Raw genomic sequence first — 12587 nt, 5'->3', positions numbered from 1 at the left:
CAGAGTAGCAAAAAAGTGTATCTTTGTTATCCGGAATACCCGTATAATCTTGTTCGTCCTATACCTACCCGGACTCTGCGGAAAGACACCCAAGATATGCAAGGTCTCTATCTTGGTGGGGTCTATTTAAATACATGCTAAGTAACAAAGGATTCACGCAATCACACGCTCTAGGTCAGAACCGCTTCGTCCTCGCGTCCTTTAATCAAGTCTTTGGGAATAGCAGGACATAATGCGATGGCAACATGCACCAGATGGACTGGGCCTTTCTAGCACAAGCTTTCGATATTGGAAAGACAACAAACTAAACACCAGTTATCGCACTTCTTATAAAACATTTTTTAATGTCAGGACAATCTTTGTTCGTGGAACAAACACAATGTCACATCAATATAGAATGAATGTGCTACCTAACAAAATGTCCATCCATACACCTTATGTCGTGTGGTTCAATAATACTGGCAGAAAGAACTGTGTAATATGTGTATAACAAGGCTTTTGTTGATGAGCAAGGCTATAAACAACATTATCATATAGCCAGGCGCCGCGGACCAATCAGAAAGCCCCATTCCACGTTGGTTATGACGCCGTAACACAAAGATCCAGGCCAGGCAGGTGGGTTTTGCTCCTCTGATTGGTTAGAATGAATCGACACCGGCACCGGTGTCGATTTGCATCGACACCGGCACCAGTGTCGATGCTCATAAAACCACCTCGTTCGCTTCGCTCACATCGGTGGTTTTATTCGGTGGTTATAGCAAAGGACCAGGCGTTATGACACCATATACACCTCGGGGCGGGTCATTAACCCTTAAGTGAATTTTCCAAAAGAGAGCTGCATGTGTAAAGGCAGTCTGTTCTACAGTTATCCTGGCAGCCTGTCCCTTTATACTAATGCCACATGATTACATGACAAGCCTGACGTTATATAGATCTTGACTTTATAGAGTGGGATTGGTTTCACAAATAGCTTTTTGCCTTGAACCATGTGTCTGTCCATGTAAAACAATTCTGTGCATCAATTCTGTGCAGTCACGACTGGTTGAAAGAGTAGTTTGCTTCTAATTAACAAGATTTCCAACCTAAACAAGCAAAGGTGAAAACTTCGGAACATCTAATGATAGTGAAGTCTTAACTTAAGTTAGCTATTAACTTCTGCAGCCCATATGCTTTTGATCATGGAGCTTATAATCCTCAATGTAGATAACGTGGCGCTAGCGTAAATAGTGTCGCTGATTTACCGCCGTCTGTACGTTTATATAAAGGGGTCCACTGTGTAAAACGATAAATATTTCTGTGACACGAATCTTGACTACATTGACCTTCATAATTAGCTGATCATAATCTCTGTTGCTATTTAAGACAAACATGCTTGAAACGTACCTTACTTCATCAGTCAGTGTTGAGCATGAATTTCTGTCATTCCAGTCGTGTGATCTTCAAAAAGCGCGCAAAAATGACGACAAACTTGGACGAGTCTACTTTGACAACAGGGGTTTATTTTGGTTCAGTCCAACCCAATATACATTTATTCAACTTGGTACTATACATTCCGTGTAATGTTGATTATTGAAGCGTCAGATATCAATATAAACACCCGCATCTTTCCAAGTTGGTGCATGTCAGGTTTATCATTTGAACATCGTTCCTGTAACAGTGGGGTTCTAGCGCTGCCAAACTGACCACTCCAACAGCTCTTGAGCTTTTGGTGTTGTGGTTAGCACGTTGGATTTGTGATCCGGCTGCCCGAGTTCGGCGCAGGTTCGAATCCCGGGAGTCGGGATGTTGTTTATTTCTGTTCTTACTCGCCCCTCTGAATTTCTACAATGGTTCCCACGCCGGCCCTGTGAGTAACAGGCTAGTATGTGCCACACAGGGATGTCGATCTCGGAGATTCGAGGACGAATCTTGAAAAGAAAAGGGGGAGTAGTGTAACAGTGGTGTTCAAGGACTGCTAAACTGAAGACGCCTAATGGCTTAAGCCTTTTGGCCGAACGGTTTGCACGTTCGATTTGTGATCCGGCTGCCCGGGTTCGGCGCGGGTTCGAATCCCGGGAGTCGGGGTGTTGTTTCTTTCTGTTCTTACTCGCCCCTCGTATTTCTACATTCCTATGAGAAATGAAAAGTCCCAGCATCGTAAAATTCACTGAAACAGGAACATATAAACAGACTGCATTGTGACTCTATGGCAAGCCAAGCCCACCTACAGTAACATTACAGCAGATAATACGTCTTTGGTTGATGTGCTCTTGCTGAACATCCGATGATATGTTGAAGAAAAAAATGGTAACGTAAATTATATGGTAACGTAAATTATATTTATGCTTTTAATGATAAATAAAATTTTAACAAACAGCTCTGGAAAGATTAACTCTGCAGGCAATTACTTATCTGGGAGCATTCTTTCCTATGAGTACAAAAGTAATGATCTTTCTATAATTCTAAGGGACTTATTATGGTAACGTAAATTATATCCAAAAAGTGACAAACGGCCTGAGATTGGCGGTTATAGTCATGTTTCCAACATTCGTGTTTTATGTGTTCTGTCATTTGTTTATTACGCAACACCACTGTTTAGCAGATAAAACAGTGGAAACATTATCGGAAAATGTCTTTTCGTAAGCGAATTACACCCAACAGAAGTTCGGTAACGTAAATTATACAAAAGTTGGCGACAAGAATAAAACGGCATCTGACGTAAAAAGGTCGTCTGCTGGACAAGTTCATCAACACGTGACAAGCCGGCCTAAGTGGTTGATGTAAATTATGACTGAAAATTTAAAGAACTAACGTCTTTTCATTATCAGAATGCCACGATATTCACCTTTATAGCATTTCCGACACGTGTTTTTAGCGTGTTTCTAAGCAAAACCTTACCCGGGACGACCAAAAGGCAACTAACAATGGTAGGAAAACATTGCTTAGCATATTACTATCATGTACTTGTAACGGAAAAGGGCAAAATACGTAGTCATTGTGTCTTTAAAGAAAACTGTGGCCCGCTGCTTATGTGCGACAGCAATTTGCCCCTTTAACGAGGAATGGGCGTACAGTGTTTTCGCAAGCAGAACGTGGGTTACACTAGGGTGATCAGGTTTATGACCTTTGCCCTTAAGTCACTGACCTGTGACTGGGCTCGTCCGCCATTTTGAAATGTTGTGGGATTGTCATTGTCTAAATTTCGGGTGATTTTCAGGACAATTCATCGACATATAAATCTACTAGCAACACAAATAAACAGGTAAGACATTTCTTCATCTATCAATAACCACCTCGTTGTGCAAATACGGCAGCATGATAGGCCTACGGACGTATTTTTAAGAGAATAGTGTGTACGTGTACAAGGGAGGGGGTATGAATAATATGAATAATATTATGTATCGTAAAGTATGGTCTTGCTGTTTGGGACCTACAATCCCATATGGGTGATACGTGAGCCCCTGGAAAAAATAGAATGTTCGGATATTTCACCTTGACTTGAGAAAAATATTTTTTTGGGCGGGGGGGGGGGGGGTAATCACAAGAGCGTGCGCTGCCATTATTATGTTATAAGGGTTAATGACATGACCCGCTTTCCCCGGGGTGTTTATGGTGACATAATCCCTAGCCTGTGGCACATAAGCACAGGATATACAAAAGGATATGGCGAGTGGTTTTTATCATATTATCATATAGCAAATTCGAACCTGGCCCTTCAAATGGTTAAAGAAATGAAGTGGTCCATGTATTTTATTCTTGCTTCAGAGGTCCATGCTACTCGAAGTATATTTCCGCAAGCAAACCGGAGCACGTAAATTTTACGTCACAGTATGGTCTTTATTGATACAATATTGAATGAAGAACAGTGTATTTCTACGTTGTACTTTCTATAGATACAAGCAAATAGTAAAATAGACCTACGCATCATACCCACGTATCGCTAACACTGCGTATCCGTGCATACTTCTTCTAAGATATATATCCATTTTCACAGTAAGCTCTAAGGGCTATCTCCCCAGACAATGACTTAATTTTAGGATAGAATAGAAATTCTATTTAGCATAACCGCCACCAGAATGTAATGTAAATATGTTATGTATGTAATGTTGTGTCATTGTGTATTGACGTATTTTATGTGGACCACTGGAAGAATAGCTGGCCACATAAAGTTGTCAGCTAAATGTGGATCTAAATAAAGTCAAGTCAAGAACATTTTTTTCAGCGTGACGTGGGCAGCATTTCTTGTGTAGCAGCGGCATGTATAGTTGTGTCGTCATACAGATCTATGTGTAGAAAGTAGAAATGGGAATACATTAAATTTACTTGTGTTTTTATATCTACCAGAAATGGAGAGAGCAATCAAAGTGGAGGGGGTTCTCCCTGACGAACTGGCCACTGGACTTCCTGAGAGCGAGACGATCAGCAGAGAGGATCAGACAACAGACACTGGAAGACAACAGCCCAAGGACACAAGCATTTTGTTTGTTGAAAACTCCTCCGCAACTGACGTACCGCATCAAATTGCTCAGGCTTCCACTGAACAGACAGGTAGTCCGGACGACAAACGTGCTAAAGATGAACCTTTCGTTTGTAATGAGTCTGTGTCCAGAACTTTTGACTGTTTTGACCTATCCCAACAATCGTCAACACACACTGACAAGGAACCCTTTCCATATGACCAGTGCGACTTTTCCTCATTTTCCTATAAAAATGTCATGCATATGGCAACACACACTGGCGAGAAGCCCCATATGTGTGGCAAGTGCGGATACCGGACAGGTAACAGAGCACACCTGTTCGAACACATGAGAACACATACGGGTGAGAAACCCTACAAATGTGACAAGTGCCACTATTCGTCAGCAAAGAAGAGTAATTTAGATCGACACATGTTTGATCACGCTGTGGAAAAACCCTTCATGTGTGGAGAGTGCGGGTACAGCACAGCTAACAGGACTCACCTAGTCACGCACAAAAAAATACATACAGGCGAGAAACCGTTCAAGTGTGACCAGTGTGACTATTCTACAGCAAGAAAGCCTAACCTGGATCGACACAGGTTCAAGCACGGTGGGGAAAAACCATACGGGTGTCATCTATGTGAAACTTCGTTTGCAGGAAAGGGTGATCTAGACCAACACATGGCTAAACACACTGGGGAGAAATCCTACATATGTAACGAGTGTGATTTTAGAACGGCTTACAGGTCTTCCCTGTCTGTTCACAAGAGAATCCACACAGGCTTTAAATCTTACAAGTGTGACCAGTGTGGCTTTTCTGCATTGCAAAAATGTCGACTGGAAAAACACATGGTCAAGCACACTGGAGAGAAACCCTTTCTGTGTGGGGAATGCGGGTTCAGAACGGGTTACATGTCAAACCTATCCGCACACATGAAGAAAAAACACCCTGGAAAGAAAGCTTAACCCTGCATTGTGGCATTCCTTCTTCATACGAAAACTATTGTAACCAAAGTAAGTAAAGTAATCCGTGTACAGGTCCAACATGCATTATGGCGACGCACGATTATAGTTTACAATGCAATTTATGTCCTATACTATTTGCAGCATGTTGTGAAATGTTGTGACTAATATCACTACTACATGTAAGTGCCGAGAGAGGCTGTACATACTAGTATTTGTGGTGACTTTATTATAAGGCATCAAGTCATACATAATGTGGTATCAAGTCAGCATGTGATCTCCTAGGTCTGTACGCAGAAATAAAGCATCGCCATGAGAAGAGAAAAAAAGATTTGTATTAATATTAATATATGACTATTCACCTAATTAAGATATGCATGAGCAAGAGACCTGATTGTTGGCAAGTCACACGATCCTCGTAAGGGCATGACCTGAATTATTATTATTTCTCTGTTTCTACATTTTGCGTAATTTATTTGTTGATTTACTCATGGGTTTATTACACATGTACCGATATGTTTCTATTGATTATTTTTTCTGTGACAGGTTGAACTATAACTGACAACACAAAGATTGGGCTTACCCAAATTTTCGACTGATCAGCTGTCTTTGCCACGAAATAATCCACTGCTTCTGTGTACAGTTTGAATAGGCATGAATCAGATCAGATTTATCAGATTTATGTAGTTTAGAGGTTTGGAATGAAAAGTCTGGACGCAAGTCATGCAAGTACGCAGCCCTCGTCACACTGAATTAAAGCACTACAACAATAGTTGATCATTAGGTGTTGATGGCACCGACACGATGACTGAAAAACAGTACACTAGTCCTATGATGTAATCGGTGCTTTGTGGATCCAGTCAATATGGAGTAATTACGCACTTCACCTTTGACCTTTCACCTAAGGAGGTAATGACCTCTGCGCTTGTCCGCCATTTTGACTGCGACACGGCGAAAAGGAAAACGGTTTTGACGAAAACACAACCCTTCATTGATCCTCCAACAAACAGCACATAGGACCGTCATAGAGGTAAGATTGAAGATAGTAGAGAGGAGATCCTTTCGGTCACGTAGGAAGGTTTTCCGGTTTAGGCCGCTCTCTGATTAATTAACAGATGTTCCCGACTTGTACGATACAGTTCAGAGGAGGTGCTCCGTGGCTTGTCTAGTCTGTTTTATAGGAATCCATTGAAGACGATTATCATTATTTCATTGACTTGATACATATTTGACAGCAAGTATGGATGGACCCACAAGTGTAATTTGGGATAGGTGCAAATCGTGCACGCGTGGCCAATTTACTCGGATCCTAGCGGATCCTATGCCGGCTTATGGTACTGTCTTATGCCACGCAAGAGCTGCTTTGAGATTAATGACTTAACGAATTTGTTTAATTTGCAAAACCATGCCCGAAGGCTAATTGCATATGCATATACAGTTTCAAAGACTGAGAGTATAGAAATAGTGTGATACATAACACTAGGGTCTAATCAACTATATGATACAATGTCGGGTTTGAATTCTTCTTTGAATGCAGTGACTTTGGATTCTTCTTTGACTATATATAAGAAGAAGAAGTTTATTTGCAAGTTCATGCCCGAAGGCTAATTGCACTATATAACACTGGTTGAAGATAATTAGAAAATATGAATAGTATTAGCCATGGTTTTTTTTTACGTACTTTGAATAATTCATTGTTTTTCACAGAAACTATGGAAGAGAAATGCAGCGAGATTCAATCTATACTGCCGACGGTGCACCTTAGTAACGAGGCAGTTGAGAAACCAGACACGGGTACGGGAAGGCAAAACAAGAAGGCAGAAGACCTTGCATCCGAGCAACCGAGTGGGTTAGAACCCCACTACTCTCCCGTACATAGCCAAACAGAGCACACTAATAAATCTGCGGTGGAAAGTACAGTGGAGAGACACTTCGCATCTACAAAGTGTGACTTTAAAGCATGTTCAAAGGACATCATGGCAAATCACACAGGCAAGAAACCCTATATATGTGACGATTGTGACTTTTCTGCCGCACAGAAATGTCGTTTAGACCAACACAAGGCTAAACACACAGGAGAAAAACCCTTCAAGTGTGATAAGTGTGAGTATTCAACGGCTAAAAAATGGCATTTAAACCAGCACAAGCTACGACACACTGGTGAGAAACCCTACATGTGTGGTGAGTGCGGGTACAGGACGGCTGACAGGTCTCATCTCTCCAGACATATTGTCAAACATACAGGCGAGAAACCCTACAAATGTGACCAGTGTGACTATTCTGCTGCACAGAAGGGCACGTTGGACCAACACATGGTTATACACTCTGGAGAAAAACCCTACGCATGTGGAGAGTGTGGATACAGGACGGCCAGGAATTCTGACCTGTTGAAACATTTAAGAATACATACAGGCGAGAGACCGTATAGGTGTGACCAGTGTGACTATTCTGCTGGATGGAAAGCTAATTTAGACCGACACCTGGCTACACACACCGGGGACAAACCCTACATGTGTGGAGAGTGCGGATACAGAACTATCGTCAGGTCCAGCCTTACCACACACATGAGAACACATACCGGTGAAAAACCCTACAAGTGTGACCAATGTGAATATTCTGCTTCGCAGAAACGTAATTTAGACCGACACATGGCCAAACACAATGGAGAAAAACCCTACATGTGTGGGGAGTGTGGATACAGGACGGTTGAAAGGTCTCACCTTTCTAGACATATGAGAACACATACAGGTGAGAAACCCTAGAAATGTGACCAATGTGAATATTCTGCCTCACGCAAAAACCATTTAGACCGACACTTACTTGGACACACTGGTGAGAAACCAGATGAAAAATACAAATGTGATGAGTGTGACTACTCTACGGCACGCAAAGACTGTCTAGGCCAGCACTTGCTACGACACCGAGGTGAGAAACCCCACGCGTGTTCAGAGTGCGAATTCAGGACGGCTCACAAGTCATATCTAACCACTCATATGCGAATTCACAGCGGTGAGAAACCCTACAAATGTGACCAGTGTGACTATTGTACACCATGGAAAACTCTCTTAAGGCGACACATGCTCAAACACACTGGTGATAGACCCTACATGTGTGGGGAGTGCGGCTACAGGGCAGCTCAAAAAGTTTCACTTTCTCGGCATATGAGGACTCACACGGGCGAGAAACCCTATAAGTGTCACCTCTGCGAATATTCCGCAGCAGAGAAGGGCAATTTAAAAAACCACTTAGCACAGCACACTGGAGACAAGCCCTACATGTGCGGCCAGTGTGACTATTCGACAACTAACCTCGCTAACCTACGTACTCACGTGAGGAAACATACAGGTGAGAAACCCTACAAATGTGACCAGTGCGACTTCTCCTGTTCGTCAACAGGCAGTTTAAAGCGGCATCAGCTCACACATACCGGTGAGAAACCCTTTGTGTGTGAGACTTGTGACTATAGTACGTCTGACAAGTTTACACTTTCCTTACATGTAAGGAGGCACACTGGTGAGGAACCCTACAGTTGTGGGTACTGCAGGTACAAAACAACTAACAGGAATTCTTTAACTAGGCATATTATGACACATACTGGAGAGAGACCCTACAAATGTGAACAGTGTTGCTATTCCGCCACAGAAAAAGGAAGTCTAAAGAAACACATTGCGGTTTCGGGACACTCATCTGACAGCATATAACTAAACGTAAGACTTTTCCTTAGCTTGGAAACCATGCACGCGGGGGCTTGTGAAAACGATATCTTTTTTGGTCCGACAGACACACACAGGTGAGAAAGCTTGTAAATGTCATATTGATGAATTCATGATGTGTATGACAACGTTAACTGTGTTTGCTATTGTATGATTTACGATCAACGAGTATTTAGACATACTTTGTCATATGAAAACGCTTTTCGACCGAATTCTACATCAACAAAAAGTGACTTGCAAGAATTTATGATGGGATTCTGGGAGACAGAAAAGCTTTGTTACCTGTTGCTTTTTGTCTTTCTACCTGACTAAGTTTACATGCTCCGATTCAAGTGCTACACTGCAGTCTGATCACAAGACGTACACAAATAGTAGTCATTTTGAGGACACGGTGTAATACAGATGCTTTGTGTGAATAGGTATTAGATTGATGTATAGATAGATGAATGTTTTGTGTTTTAACAAATAGATAAAGATAGATATATATATATTTTCATGTGTCGTGCCTTTGCTCGTTTACATTGCTCTGTAACAACATTGTTTCCTTTGCACTATTACAAATCCGTTTCACTGTTGTAAAACCATTTACAAGATCACTTGGTCATTAGCCTGACTAAAATCGCACCCCTAGCGTCCGGCCCTACAATTGCCGCCACCTGGAAGGGGTCATTAACTCCAGCCATCGAGAGGTTGTGTAAACACAGGCTAACTTAGTCATAGTTGTAAAGCATTTTCACTTGCACTGTTGTAAAGTGCTTTCAATTGCACATATTGAGTTCATGTTGCCTGAAAGATTGTGAGCTTCCAAATAGTGACAATTTGTGTTTTTTTTATATCTATGTATGTTTACTAAAGCTACTGTATACTAGTACGTATTATATTAAGATAACTAAAGGTATTCAGATTTATATTCAGGCAGTATCTTGAACTTCTATTCATGTCTTGATCTAGTAACGTTCGTCGATTTTAAGATGTAGGTTTTTTAATGTCTGCACCGTATTTACTATATAGTCTTCCTTGATCACCAAGTGTATCGTTTTATATATGTAATTTCTCACGTTGCCGTTTGTCTAGCAATGTGCGAAAGAAAAATCAATAAAATAGTTTAGCCGTATTTGTTTTTGTTACCCTTGCAACTTATACGGCACATGGTTCTTAAAGTATGGCTACTTGAAAGCATCATTTCGTTGTATACATTTACGGGTGCAGTTTACTTGGTATTGCTTACAGTTCATAATGCAGGCTGAGCCATTTCACTTTAAAATTAGACGTGCTGTTCCAAGAATGTTCAAGACTGTCAGTGTAGCGTACACGTAGTCTAAATAAATTGTCTGGTATCGTAAAACATTCTCCAATTTCCCAGATGCACATTATTTTGACAGACATGTGGAACAACACGTCTAATCTTTTATTAGATTCCATGTATCACCTATTTACAAAGAAATAGGTTGTTACCAATTTGGCGTTTTATATTGAGCCAGGGGATGCCAATATGTATCTTATTTAAATGAAATTGATTTGTTCAATGTTAATCAACTCAATTACATCTATAGTGCATTCGACAGCGGTCCGCAGGTGCAACTATGGTAATCAGGTACATGACCTTTGACTTTCCCTTATCGAAGCTTTGACCTGTGACCTCGCTCGTCCGCCATCTTTAAATGTGTGGGAGTGTCATTGTCTAAATGTCGGGTGATTTTCAAAACAGTTCCTCGCCGTAAAAATCTACCAGCAGCACATGTAGACAGGTAAGACCTTTATACACCTGTCAAGGATGACCTCATTATGCAGAACGGCAGCGAGAATTAGGCCTACGAGCAAATTTTTAAGAGGACAGTGCTTTTTTGTAAAATTTACATTATGTTGGGGCATAATCACTGTGTAACGTAAATATGGTGCACTCAGAATGGACCAGGGATCTGAATGTGAATAATACATAAGCCTCTTTTAAAGATTGAATGTTCAAGTATTTCACATTGAGCAAAAAAAGGCTATTGTTTGCTGTGTGTATGAAATAACATGACCGTACGCTGATAGTGTGTAAATGTATACGTATGTATGCCCGGGCACAAAGCTAAACCTGTAAGGGTAACGTATTCGTGGGGTACTCAGAAGGGACAAAGAATTCCATATGAAGAATACATAAACCTCTGGAAAAGATTTAATGTTCAGGTATTTCGCCTTTAGGCAAAAAAAAAAAAGGTTTTTGCTTTTGTTAGGGGTTTATGACCCGGTTTCCCTTCGATGTTTATGGCTGGTGACGTAATGCCAAGCCTGTGACAAATAACCTCAGAATAAATGTTTATTAAGTAGGTATGGCTCATTGGCCAGGGGTTTTGGCACCGTAATTTATTTAAACACCAAAGGGAATGGTGGGTCATAAACCCTTGATTATGGCAGTGTCAGTGGCCAGGCGTTATGGCACCGTAAACGCCAAAGGAAGGGAATACCGGGTCGTAAACACTACTTTAAACAGCAAAGTCAAAATACGCGTAGGTGGATCTGTAAAATGCTGATTACAGATTTAGGAAGTGGTATTTTTATTGTTTGCCTTTTAGATTCATGATTCTCGAAATGTATTTTGCAACAGTATAATCAACATACGCATCGTTCAGAATCTAGATATTTTATGTATTATGATACCTGTTTTTCACATATAGGGGAGTGTCCTCCTAGGATGCAATTGGATGCTTTTCTAGGACGGAATGTCTCTCTTTGTTTTGATATGCAGGAAATGTTTTCAGTACTAGTTACCAGCATGATGACAGTATGTCTTTTCTAATATGTAATATTGACATGTGCACAGATACATAGAAAACGAAAGCTGTCCAGAATATACATATCAGTGACTGAACTTCCTTTTTTTGTCTTGATTTTTACTAGAAATGGAGTGGGCAAACAAAATGGAGGAGTTTCTCAATGACGAAATGGCCACTGGACATACTGGAAATGAGACGAACAGTAGAGAGGACCCGACGACCGACACGGAAGGGCAACAGACCGGGAACAAAAGCGAAAACTCCCAACACGAAGTAGAAGCCTTACAACATCAAATTGCTCCTGCTTTAGAGAGGGCAATCAAAGTAGAGAGGGGTCTCACCGACGAACCGGCCACTGGACATCATTGGGACGAGGCAAACAGCAGAGAAGACCAGACAGCAGACACTGGAAGAGGACAGATCGAGGACAATGATGTGCTGTTTCAGGAAAACTACGTCCCACCAGACGAAGAAGCCGTACCTTATCAAATTGTTCCGGCTTTCGTAGAACATACGGGTAGCCAGGAGGACAATCAAACTGAGTATGAACCTAACGTATGTAATGAACCTGTGCTCACGAAGGCTGACTGGTCTCACCTATCCCAACATTCGACAACGCGCATCAACAAGAAGCCATATCGATGTGACCACTGCGAATTTTCTTCTGCGTATAAAAATAATCTAGTCTTGCACATGGCTAAACACACTGGTGA

General features: G+C 41.4%; 1 protein-coding gene across 2 annotated transcripts; it reads left to right on the top strand.

The window, feature by feature from the left end:
* Positions 1 to 3081: 3081 nt before the first annotated feature.
* Positions 3082 to 10221, top strand: LOC118420917 (zinc finger protein 525-like). Of its 2 annotated transcripts, XM_035827991.1 has the most exons (3): positions 3082 to 3241; positions 4324 to 6432; positions 7110 to 10221. In XM_035827991.1, exon 3 carries the CDS (start codon positions 7115 to 7117, stop codon positions 8162 to 8164), a length of 1050 nt encoding a protein of 349 aa, XP_035683884.1. In that variant the 5' UTR covers positions 3082 to 3241; positions 4324 to 6432; positions 7110 to 7114; the 3' UTR covers positions 8165 to 10221. The 2 variants fall into 2 exon arrangements, with proteins under 2 accessions (XP_035683884.1, XP_035683883.1); XM_035827990.1 differs by lacking the exon at positions 7110 to 10221 and having other exon boundaries at positions 4324 to 6047.
* Positions 10222 to 12587: the final 2366 nt, after the last annotated feature.

This window comes from Branchiostoma floridae, chromosome 8, assembly GCF_000003815.2.
Source record: "Branchiostoma floridae strain S238N-H82 chromosome 8, Bfl_VNyyK, whole genome shotgun sequence".
Lineage (NCBI taxonomy): Eukaryota > Metazoa > Chordata > Leptocardii > Amphioxiformes > Branchiostomatidae > Branchiostoma > Branchiostoma floridae.
Note: the sequence above shows the minus strand (reverse complement) of the source record. Positions and strands in the feature narration are given on the sequence as shown.

Bases quoted from the DNA above. Each gene is read 5' to 3' on its own strand.
- LOC118420917 (XM_035827990.1), top strand. From the start codon at position 4,326: ATGGAGAGAGCAATCAAAGTGGAGGGGGTTCTCCCTGACGAACTGGCC.